Raw genomic sequence first — 12554 nt, forward strand, 5'->3', positions numbered from 1 at the left:
TGAGGGGTCTCCTTTCACATTTCATATGAGACATAAAAGGTAATTGATTTTTTCTTCAAAACACACGTTAGTCGCATACGGTTGTCACTAATCACCGAAACTTACCTTATGCACCTATGGGCCTAGATGCGCTTCACTCATTGGTCAGTTAATCTCCATATGCTTTATATTTCATCTAGAGTTCTCAAAAAGGTCAAATTACATTTGAAAATAAAGGTCAATATATAGAAGGAGATTTAATTCGCCCATTTTAGACATTCAAAATGCATGTGTACGTATATATATGTCGGGAATAAACGCAAGCATACATACATGCATGCATGTATCGCATCGATCTGGTAGGATTTGGATCGATGCACATATACTAGTTTTGCTAGCTTCATCCAATATAATAATCCATTATATTCCCTCTCAATAATACACATGCATGCAACGTAACCGATCGACCGCTGGGATTGAAGAGCGGTCAATGCTTGCCGATCGATCGATGATGAACCAAGTATATATTAGCTAGCTACTAATTTTATTTGAGCTAGCTGCTATTAATTAACTATATATGGGCCGGGCATGCATGGTATGGTAGCAGCTAGTTAGAAGGACGAAGAATTGAAGCAGCAGCGCAATGGTCATGGTCATGGTCATGGTCATGGAGGAGCATCCTTGACTGGAGGAAGGTCTTGTCCTTGCCGTCGGCGGAAGCCAGGTAGGCCAGGAAGGTGGCGAAGTCCGTGTCCATGTACCGCCGCGGCTTGCCGGCCGCCTCGTCCACCAGCTCCGGCGCCGGCCCCACCACCCTCTCCGCCGGCAGGCTGTGGAACGACGCCACCGACATGCGCGGCCGCGTCGAGTTCACCCGCACACGGTGAAGGACGCTCTTGTACGCGCCGTTGCTCAAGATCTGCAATAGTAGTACATGCATTTTAATTAGTATTTCATTCATCGCTAGCTACCTACCTTAGCTAATGTAGCAATTAATTCGCTCTTTTCGGCTGGCTGTGGCTGGTAGCTGGTGGTGCTGATTTGTTGTAAAGAAAAAATATTGCTGGCTGGCTGGCTGACTGGTTGTTGGTGGCTGATGCTGATTTAGTGTGAAGCCAGCTGAACAAAGCGATGCTGTAAATTAATTAAAGTAGCTAGCTAGGGCCAGCTCATCACTGTGCATGGTTTGACTTGCAATTCTGGCCTCATCAATCACTAACTAAACTACATATAGTAGTACAAGGTCTTAAATCGTAATTACTCCGCTATTAGCTACCTAGCTTGCGACATGATGCACGGTCTACACACAACTTTTTTTTGCATTTGACTAGTTCGTGATGGATTTGACGGTCGTCTTTCTCTGTTCTACTAGTATATACTATGTGTACGTGTCCATTTATATTGCGAGGCTCAAAAGTCAAAGCTGCTAAATTGAATTAAACGAAGCCAGCCAGCTTGTTGCCACCGATCACGTACACATGAGACTACATCAACGAGGCTAAAAATGCAAGAAGGTATATTCTTTATTCAAAATGCATTCACCCTGCGTAGTCAATTGCAACTGGGAGAACAAACACCAATTATTCCAACTATACGGAATTGATTGTAACTGGGCACGAATCAGTTGCAACTGGACACATAGCTAGTGCAGTCGATCCATCAAATCTCGATCGTAAACTGTTCGTAATAAATAGTATATTATTAGTGCGCATGCATAGTGTTTAATTTGTACTAGTAGTGCCAGCTAGCAGGGTATAGTACCGTACGTACCTCTAGGTGGTCGCCGACGTTGACGACGAAGGCGCCCGGGATTGGGTCGACGGTGAGCCAGCGTCCGGCGTGCATGACCTGGAGGCCCTCCACGTGGTCCTGCAGGACCAAGGTGAAGAGGCCGTAGTCCGAGTGCGCCGGCATCCCCAGCGTGAGCTCCGGCTGCGGGCACGCCGGGTAGCAGTTGACCGTCATCATGTGCGACGACGCCGCCGCCAGCTCCCCCAGCACGCCGGCAGCAGCAGCCATGCCCAGCAGGGCCTGCAGCGCCGCCTCCATGAGCTCCATGAACAGGCCGTGGCTCGCCGCCGCGTACCTGGACGCCACGTCCCTCAGGTCCGTGGGCTCCCGGGGCCACGACGCTACGACGTCGCGCAGCGGGTGGCACGCGAGCTTGAGGAAGTCGCGCCAGCAGAGCACGGCGTCCTTGGCCTGGTTGAAGCTGGTGCCGTAGCGCACGGCGGCGCGCACGTCCGGCGACATGTAGCGCGCCCGCTCCGGCAGCGGCAGCTCGAAGAAGCGCCGCGCCACGTCCAGCATCCCGGCGATCACGTCGCCGTCCACCCCGTGGTTCACCACCTGGAAGAATCCGTAGCCTCGGCAGGCGGCGTCGAGCGTCTGGAGCACGGCGGCGCGCTGGGAGGGGTCGCGGAGGCGGGCGAGGTCGACGACGGGGAGCTTGACCTTGACGACGCTGGTGGTGGTGGTGGCCAGGCCATCATGGCCAGCACCAGCATCGGGGCGGTCGGGTGCGGGCAGGACGTACCTGTCGGGCAGCCTGGTAATGCCGCTGTCGGAGAGGTGCCGCACGCCTTTCATCAGCAGGATACTACTGTACGATTCCTGCTGCTGCTCGGCCTTGGCTTCTTCTTCCACTTCCATGGTGGCTTGCTGCAGCTGGGCGCTGGTGGCCAAGTCAACGACCGCCGCCATTGGCGCCGCAACCAAGCTCATATATACTACTAGTAGCTAGCTGCTAGTAAGTAACCTAGCTGTGCTTGAAGAGAACAAGTGTTGATCAGGTAACAGCGAGGTAATTGAGCTAGCTAGAGATGGATTGGTGCAAATGGCCTGGTGAGATGGAGCTGCTATTTATAGGAGGGACGGATCAGACAAGCTACATGAAGGCGACCGCTCTGAACGAAACCGGACATGGTTTCGCTTCAACTCTCCAACGAGCGGTTTTGCAGGCTGCAATGCAGGTTGACTAGTCAAATCCATCATTGCCTGCAGTGCATGCGACCTAGTATAGCATCAATGCAAAACAGAGGCTAGCTACCTGCCACGTCAGACGACTGGGTGTTGGGTGACACGTGGACGTGCGTGCGTGCGCCTTGACCTTGCCTCTCTTGCCAATTCTCCACAGGTGCAATGTATATGGACTATATACTAGATAAAATAATTATTATTTTATTTCTATTACCAGCAGATCAGATATAAGGTGCTGACTCAATTATATTGGATATATATATATATATATATTGTGTCACAAGTACATAATATAGAGAGCGCACAATAATGAGGAGTTTGTATTCTAAGTCAAACGAGATTTCATTCTCGTGATGCGAGTGACTCAACATATGTGTATGCTATCCAATTGCTAACTTTTGTTGCACTATATATCATTAACAAAAAAGATTTTTTTTATGTGTGCGAGAGTTCGGGGTCATTAACGAGGCTAGAGGAACATCAGGTACGGAAATTTAATACGTACAATTCTTCGGTATATCAATCATCTGAATAGTGGGTTGACACATGGGCAAATATTCATGTATGTGATGACGTTTCCTTATTTTCTTCTCATCAGGTTGGGGAGACTTCCTCCTTATTGATGGGGAGGATTGTATGTGCGTGTTCATTCTTGGTGCTAGTACGGTTGATCTGAAGCTTACTTCGGGAAAGACCCTGCGACTGAGGAACGTGCAGTATGTCCCCACCAATCAAGAAAAACTTAGTCGGCAGCTCTCTACTGAGTAGAGATGGTTTTCACTAGTTTCTAAATCCAACAAATGTGTACTTTTTAAGTATGGAAACTTTGTTGGTAAAGACTATGGTAGCAGAGGCTTGTTCCGCTTTTCTTTGTCAGTAAATTCTGTGAACCATGTAACAAATACATATGATGAGTCCTCTGTTTGGCATTCACAACTTTGTCATATTAATTTTGGTTGTATGGCAAGACTAGCAAATTTGAGTTTAATTCCGAAGCTCACTTTAGTAAAAAAAATCTAAGTACCATGTATGTGCTGAAGTTCACTTTAGTCGTTATATGGCCTAAAGCAAGGACGTAAACAATGGCATGAGAAGTTTAACAGAGCTCTAACATAAGCAGGTTTTATTGTAAATGAAACTAACAAGTATGTGTACTATTGTTATGGTGGGGGCGAAGGAGTGATCTTGTGCTTATATGTGGATGACATACTAATTTTTGGGACAAGTCTTAATGTGATTAAGAAAGTCAAAGAGTTTTTGTTTCAAAGTTTTGAGATGAAAGATTTGGAAGAAGCCGATGTTATCCTTAACATAAAGCTGGTAAGAGAAAGTAATGGTAGGGTGACTCTTTCACAGTCCCACTATGTGGAGAAGATTTTAAGTCGCTTTGGGTACAGTGACTGTAAATCTGTCTCAACACCTTATGATGCTAGCATAACTCAATCTGAAGAAAAACAAAAGGATAATGAGAAATCAGCTGAGATACTCGCAGATTATTGATTCATTGATGTATCTTGCTAGTGCTATGAGGCCTGACATCTTGTTTGCTGAAATCAAACTGAATCGGTTTGTTTCAAACCCGGGAGATGATCACTGGAATGCTCTAAAAGAGAAATACGCTATCTAAAGGCCATAATGGACTATGAGATTCACTGCATCGAGTACCCAAAAGTACTCGAGGGGTACAGTGATTCAAATTGGATTTCTAATGTGTATGAGATTAAGACCACAAGTGGATATGTGTTCACTCTTGGAGATGGTGTTGTTTCCTGGAAGTCTTGCAAGCAGACTATCTTAACCAGGTCAACTATGGAAGCAGAGCTCACTACGTTAGACACCGCTATTGTTGAGGCTGAGTGGCTTCACGAACTCCTAATGGATTTATGAAAAACCAATACCGGGTATCCTAATGAACTGTGATAATCAAACTATGATTGTCAAGGTGAACAATTCTAAGGACAACATGCAGTCTTCAAGGCATGTGAAGAGGCGGTTAAAGTCTGTCAGAAAATTAAGAAACTCCGGAGTGATAGTTTTGGATTATGTTCAAATGGCTAACAATCTGGCAGATCAATTCACAAAGTGTTTTTCACGTAAAGTGATAGACAATGCATCCAAGGAATTGGGCTTGAGACTCATGCGAGTTACTCAGTAGAGGTAATAAGTCCTATGTGATCGGAGATCCCGTGAATTAGGATGGTGAAACAAGCTATTGATTGACTAAGAGAAGAGAACCTTTGAACAAGACTCGTTCTAGCGGAGGTGAATTTCTCTTCTAATCTATATGGTAGGTTGGTGAAAACCTTAATGTGATCCAAGTGGCTTAGTGGAGCCAAGATGTTGGCCTACATAACATCTCAAAGGATTGCGGCTATATGAGCTCAACTACTAGTCACAGTCTATGAGATTAGGTGATCTCTAGATGCTCGTGAAGAGGCTTGGAATATGACTTATAATTAAGCTCCAAACGGTGGGGATGTTTTCATAGCCTAGTATTAGTAAAGGGCTCTGGCCAAGCTTGTTTGCACAAAACTAACAATCGAAAGTACAGTTCATTGATTAGTTGTGAATAAATGTAACCTTAGTTCTAGATGGATGTTCAACTTAACAGTCTCCATCGAAGTACTGGTATATCAAATATTACGGTGGATTTGAGAGCATATCTCGTGTGTCTTGAAATTCTTGGTGGGGATTTTTGGAGTATTTGGACTAGGCCCAACCGTTAATGCTGGGGAGTTAAAAGGTAATTAATACCATGTGAGTAATTGACAAAAATAATGGATGTAATTAGTGATTAAAATAGAGAATTAAATGACTGGTTAATGGCATGGCCACTATTATGTCCAGGGTCATCTCCTTCTCCTCTTTGATCACCTATATAAGGAGATAGCCTCCTTTCACTTGTTGACCTCAACACTCGACGGTATTCCTCTGTTTTCCTATTGTTATCATCATTCTCGTCGCTAGAGCTGCGCACACAACTCTGGTGAGAGCAAGCTTCCGGGACCCAGCACGCTAAAGGTCCTATACGGGATAGAGGGCAATTATATTTTTAGGGAGCATCTTCACGTGACTACTCGATTGCTCCCTGATCGATTACCTACCCCCCTTCAAGTTATGCGATTACTTCCTCAACGTATGACTACTACAACTGCTCGGTGCGACTACTTCCTAGAGCTGTGCGACTACTTCCTCAACATGTCGCTTCGATCAACTACTTCCTGACGGCCATCTGCACAGCATCAACTTAGTTCAGCTACATCGAATAGCCCTAACCGGCACAATATCCGGTCATGGAAACGGTGCGACCGGTGTCTCCGGCACCGGTCCTGCCTTGGGGTACATTCTAAATCATTTCTGGTTTATCCTATTGTTCATGTTATTTAGTGAAATCAACATGACACAAGCACTTGTCATCACAAGATCACTCTTCAATATCTTGGAATTACTTGCCGAATTTTGCCTATTTATCTAACACGTGGATTATATATATATATATATATATATATATATATATATATATATATATATATATTCGTACTGCTATCAGACATTACTGTTGGCATCATGCATAGCATCTTATGCATGGTGCACTGGCCAACAATGCAGAGATCGATATATTAGCACATATAGAACAGCATATAGAAATCTCCATCGTCAGGCTACAAGCTCATCCACGTCTCCATTGCCTCCAACATGGATAATACAACAAGTGATCTGATCGACTCTAGCTACATGCATGATGTTATACAAATGCAGAATGAAGATAGAGTATGTCTTAGCTAGTCGTAGGGCAACGTACGTACAGATTTAATTAAGTAATAAAGGTAATTAAGAGACAAGTTGAAGTAGATGCGTGTTGTCCTTTGTATTGCGTTAACGTTAACAATGCCGTGGCACGATCGAGAGAGGATTACAGTACAGATGTTGCTGAAGAATGCAAACGAACAGCATGTGTGTACGTGTGATCTGATGGATATGATCGATCGACTGATATGCATGTGCTGTTATTGTAAAATTATTGGTCAAAGCAGCGAATCCCCGGGCATCTGGGCAGCAATATGCAAGCTTCTCTTCATCACAATGCAAGAGATGAGAGAATCCATCTCATCCAGGGAAAGGTCAGCACACGCAGAGAGCGAGATAGCAATGGCGATCCATACATGGAGTTATTAGTCATGGAGCATATATATATATTCCCGGTTTGGATTTGGTCGGGTCATCCAGGGAACTCATCTCATCGAATGGAACGCATGCGCGACAAGTGTTGGTTGGTTGGTTAGGCAAGGCCGCCAGCCACCCAATGCATCAAAAAAGCGGTGAGGTGGCGATGCCTCAACTGGAAATCGATCATGCTGGCTGTTTCTGCATGAAACATCGTCTTTATTTCTTTGGCACATCATATCATCCATCTCAATCCCTTGCCTGTTCACCACGTATGTACACCATCTTGAAGATGTTATTGTTGTTGTTGGCTTCCTTAATTAGCTTGCACAATACACAGCAGCAGTAGTAGTTAGTAGCATTAGCTAGGCATGCAGTAGCCTGATGCTATATATAGCTAGCTAGGCTGCCCGAACTTAGCACCAGCATACTCCCCCCATACTCAAGAAAATCGTTTTGGATAATAACACGACCTCCAAAATTAAACTTTGACTTCTTATGTTTATAAAAATATTTACCGTAAGGTGATATATTTATATTTTTATGAAAGTTACTCATGATATATATCAATGATTGACCCCAACCTTATCCAAAACAACTTTCTTTTTTAATATAGAGGGAGTACAGTTGTCTTGCAGCTGATTTTTTAATTGATGTTCACTAGCTAGTATTGCATTATTGATCAATGCAGACTAGCTCTGTCCACGAACAATGCAACTTAATATAAACCCATTATGAGAACGAACTAACGAACGAACGAACCTGTGTGTTGCAAGCAAGCTGCTAAGTGACCTAGCTAGCTAGCTAGCTTTGGGTCCTGGCCATTCTTTCCCACGAAATTATTGATTGTGTTGTTGTGGATGATAAGTACGCATGTCACCTTTTCTCCCTCATCTTACAAAGAAAGACGAGCATATTTGACTCATCTCCATGGAGCATGGCAAACGCGACAGGTGTCCCCAAGACAGATGCCAAAGCTGTGCAGCTACCTAAGCTAGTGTACGGCGGAAAAGCTAAGGTTTATTTGGTTCTCTTCTTGCAATGATATGATGCCGTCGTCCTCTGATCGATCGAAATAAAACTAGCTAGCTAGCTATATATACCTAGACTGTGATGTTGGTGGTAGCCATGCGATGCCTTTGCGATCGGCGAAGAATATGCATCATGATCAGCATACACGTATATGTACGTGTCCTCAAACCTGCTCATGGAACAATCACAATGAAAGTGCTGGGCAAAGCATGCATTCCTTTTCTCTTCAGATGTCATAGACTAAAGCGCTTCTAATTAGTGCTGAATGCGTGCTAGCTTTCGGTGACCACCGTCTTTTAATTTAGAGTAAAATGCACCAGAGTTCCATCAATTTGTAGGAGAGTGTCACTTAGATTCATCAACTTCAAAATTACTTTTCTGTGTCCATAAACTTGTAATTTGTGTCACTTGGGTCCACAAACTCTGAAAGTTCATTTGTAGGTCCATAAACTTGTAATTTGTGTCACCTAAGTTCATACACCTCCACCTAGCTTTCGTGCACTGATATCGCACCAACATGAATTTACACGGTTCCCACACATTGCTGGAGTTTCGTCAAAATGGTAAAATTTGAGCCCAATTCCAAATCAAGTGCATAGGGAGGGGAGAGGGAGGATGAAAGATTTATTTTAGAGGTCATTGACATGTATTGGGATTCAAAGGGGGCTTCCGGCCTGCATTGGTGAGTTCTGGAGCTTAGATCCAGATATAACCCCGTAATATGGGTGGGGAGTAGGAGTTGATTGCTTTGGAAAGATAGAGGAGGTTATAGAGGGACTCAACACAATGTGTACCATGGTAGGGGATATTATATCCTTCGTGACGTGGGTGGCCGGATATGATGGTGCAAGGTGTTATGGCGAAAAATCTTGTGGTGATGTTAGACTTGGGTCAACCTAGAGTGGTTCTCGATGAGGGGTTGAAAGATATTCATGACAGTTATATCAAGGCGACCTTTAGGGTCTATAGCCACACGATTGCTCATGGATGAAGTTCATGAACCTAAAAATGCACTTTCGGAGTTTATGGATCTAAGTGACAGAAATTACAAGTTTTATAGACCTAAAAATGCACTTTCATAGTTTATGGACCTAAGTGACACGAATTACAACTTAATGGACCTAAAATGCACTTTTGGAGTTCGTGGACCTAAACGGCACACCCTTACAAGTTGGTGGACCTCTGGCGCATTTTACTCTTTAATTTACTTACTTGTAACGAGAAATATCTAATTACTCATTGGTTATATATTCATTAGGAGATATATTATGCAGTGTCATATCCCGCGTGCTATTCTACACCATAGGCGGAGTAGCAGCACCAACTAATTACTGAACAAATTTTCTATAATAATAACTATTGTGCACTGATTACTGAATGTGGTTTAGTAATTCGGCAACTTGGTTCAGTAATTTCTGATCAATTTCGATTAGTAATTTGACTCCTTTAGAATAAACGCTATACCTAATGTGTAGAATAGTATTACCGGTGCCATATATATTATTTGACCCATTTATATTATTTTTACCTGCAAATTGATCGATCCATCTTCAAGTGGATTGGAAACTCATATGCTGCAAACTGCATGCGAACGACCTATCTACATATATAGCTAGGATGATGAAAGTGTGTGTTGTTCATGGCGTTGTTGTGGATATACTCTCTCTCACACAAAATCTCGTTTTGATTGTGTTGTTGTGGATGATGAGTACGCATGTCACCTTTTCTCCCTCATCTTACAAAGAAGACAAGAGCATATTTGACTCATCTTCCATGGAGCATGGCAAAACGCGACAGGTGTCCCCAAGACAGATGTCAAAGCTTGTGCAGCTACCTAAGCTAGTGTACGGCGGAAAAGCTAAGGTTTATTTGGTTCTCTTCTTGCAATGATATGATGCCGTCGTCCTCTGATCGATCGACGAAATAAAGCTAGCTAGCTATTAGCTATATATACCAGCTGGACTGTGATGTTGGGGGTAGCCGTGCGATGCCTTTGCAGAATATGCATCATGATCAGCATACACGTACATATACGTGTCCTCAAACCTGCTCATAGAACATCACAATGAAAGTGCTGGGCAAAGCATGCATCCTTTTCTCTTCAGATGTCATAGACTAAAGCGCTTCTAATTAGTCCTGAATGCATGCTAGCTTTCGGTAACCACCGTCTTTTAATTTACTTGCTTGTAACGACAAATATATATGTAATTACTCATTGTATGGATATCAGTATATATGCAATTAATTATGCAGTGCCATCTATATTTGACCCGTTTATATTAATTACCCGCAATTGACCGATCTATCTTCAAGTGGATGGAAATTCTTCAGCATGTTCGAATGGCTGTTTTTGGCTGGGCGATTCACTGTAGTAACTGGTTCTGAGAGAGGCCCTCGCACTGCAGCGGCTAATACTGCAGGCAGATGGTACTGTAGCAACTGTTTCTTGTAGAGGCTTAAGAAAACACGGTGAGGCATAATATGGCAGCACTGTAGCTACTGTATACTGTATTGTTGCTGTAGCATGCGAGCCATCTTAAGCCATCCGAACAGGCTGCATATGCAAACTGTATGTGAGCGACCTATCTATATATATAGCTAGATATGAAGTGTTTGTTGTTCAGGGAGTTAGTTACTACCATCAGCAAACACCAACATACAAACCAACCTTCTTATTCCTTGGCGATATATATATACAGTGGCGGAGCTTCACAAGGGCCCAAGGGGGCCCATGGCCCCCCTGGCTTTGCAAATTTTGCACTATATGAATAGTAATATTGACACTATTCATCACTGTAGCATAAGGGTGGCCCCCTCATTCTTCCGATTTCTTCAATCAAGCTCCGCCAGTGTGTATATTATATATATTATATATATATAGATATATATATATATATATATATATAATATATATATATATATATATATAGGAACACGAACAGCAAGTCTATACTAGTTTGGATTCCAAACGTCTAAAGCATCATCAAGTTGTGACTAGCTAGCTATCAGTGCGGCAGTGATCTTCTTAATTGGTGACCTATAGCTAGCTTGCTTTCTTCAGGCCGGCCAGTCACTGCAGGGCAGCTCATCGATCTAGCGTCTAATAAGTAGCTATCTATCTGCCAATTCACAAAGGATGGACTTGTTGCGTGTTGTGTCTTTTGCTGCAGATGCACAGCATGCCACACCTGTCTATAGTAGGCATGTACCATATATACAGCTCTACCAGATTAGCCAAATCACGGTGATGTGATCATATATATTACTGGGCTACAAATTAAATCACTACTTGATTATTATATTGGTGACTCCTCTTAGATATTTTTACATTCGTGTGTCTGTCTGGTCAAGATGGTAGAAATTACGTGCTGCTCAGATCGACAAGACAAGCTGGGTTTGAATCCATAACAAACAGACAGATTCTCCTCGATCGATCGGTTGTCCTCCTTGGCAATTTGGCATGCATTTCTCATGCTCTGCCCATGACGGCAAAACATCTGAGAGGTAGTTAGTTAGTTGTTCTTCCGAGCACAAGTTGATCGACCCATCTCTTTCAGCCAAACGCTATCTGTCGACGCCGCTGCATCACATCAGCCATAGGCAGCACGGCAAGCGTGATGTGGCCGGCGACAGCACCATGCTTCAGTCTATGTGAGATGCATCAGCTCCCACCTTCCAGGTTCAGTGTCGCCGGATGCTAGCTAGCTGATGATCCAACACCCCCAGAATGAGCAATTACCATGGGCGCCAGGCAAGGTGTCTTGTCGCAAGCCTCTGTTTCGAACAGCACAAGCAACGGTTCATGGCCGCCTGCTTGTTGCCATTCCAGATTGCCAGCAACAGAGCATACAGTTGCTTCCAATCAGTAGCAAAACACACCTCAGAGCCAAGGTGCTGACCTCTCCATGTATTCGTCACTTATGGCATTGGCTTCCAGTTTGAGATTATCGTTATGATTCGCAACCCAGCAATACAGACTGTGCATGCCTGGTCCATAAATACAAATACGGCTGTCCACATTTTCGACAACTCGGTCTCACATCTCAGATAAACCTCGCACAATTACAACACACTTCAACAGAATCAACAGATTAAACTAAGACCTAGCCTCCCATTCTCACCTTACAACTTTTCTTTTCACAACAGTTACAAACACAATGGCACACAGCTAGTTACACAACAACAGTCTTTAAGCTTTCGCCTCAAAAAAAGCCGCCAACTACCTACATATCTACTTTCCCAAGCCGCAACAGTCATCTCCAGAAACCTTGCCTCATTCCGTACGGTGGCCTCTGAACCAGCCTATTATCGATATGCTGCATCTGCTGAGCACCAATGCTACCATACGGGTGAAGCCCATTGAGCACGGGATGGTGGGCTGCTGGAGGAGGAGGGCGAAA

The 12554-nt window shown here is 43.9% G+C and overlaps 1 protein-coding gene across 1 annotated transcript; it reads right to left on the reverse strand.

Annotated features, from left to right (window-relative positions):
* Nucleotides 1-376: 376 nt before the first annotated feature.
* Nucleotides 377-2806, reverse strand: LOC120677240 (probable 2-oxoglutarate-dependent dioxygenase SLC1). Its single transcript, XM_039958386.1, has 2 exons — nt 1750-2806; nt 377-898 (listed from the first exon to the last, which is right to left on the reverse strand). The coding sequence occupies exons 1-2, from the start codon at nt 2701-2703 to the stop codon at nt 587-589; spliced, it is 1266 nt and encodes a 421-aa protein (XP_039814320.1). The 5' UTR covers nt 2704-2806; the 3' UTR covers nt 377-586.
* Between the last annotated feature and the right edge of the window lie 9748 nt (nt 2807-12554).

The sequence above is a fragment of the Panicum virgatum genome, chromosome 6N, assembly GCF_016808335.1.
Source record: "Panicum virgatum strain AP13 chromosome 6N, P.virgatum_v5, whole genome shotgun sequence".
Classification (NCBI taxonomy): domain Eukaryota; kingdom Viridiplantae; phylum Streptophyta; class Magnoliopsida; order Poales; family Poaceae; genus Panicum; species Panicum virgatum.

Excerpts from the sequence above, each read along its gene's own strand:
- LOC120677240 (XM_039958386.1), bottom strand. The coding sequence starts at position 2,703 with ATGAGCTTGGTTGCGGCGCCAATGGCGGCGGTCGTTGACTTGGCCACC. Across the intron at positions 899-1,749 it reads ACGTCGGCGACCACCTAGAG|ATCTTGAGCAACGGCGCGTA; the intron begins GTACGTACGGTA and ends CTACTATTGCAG.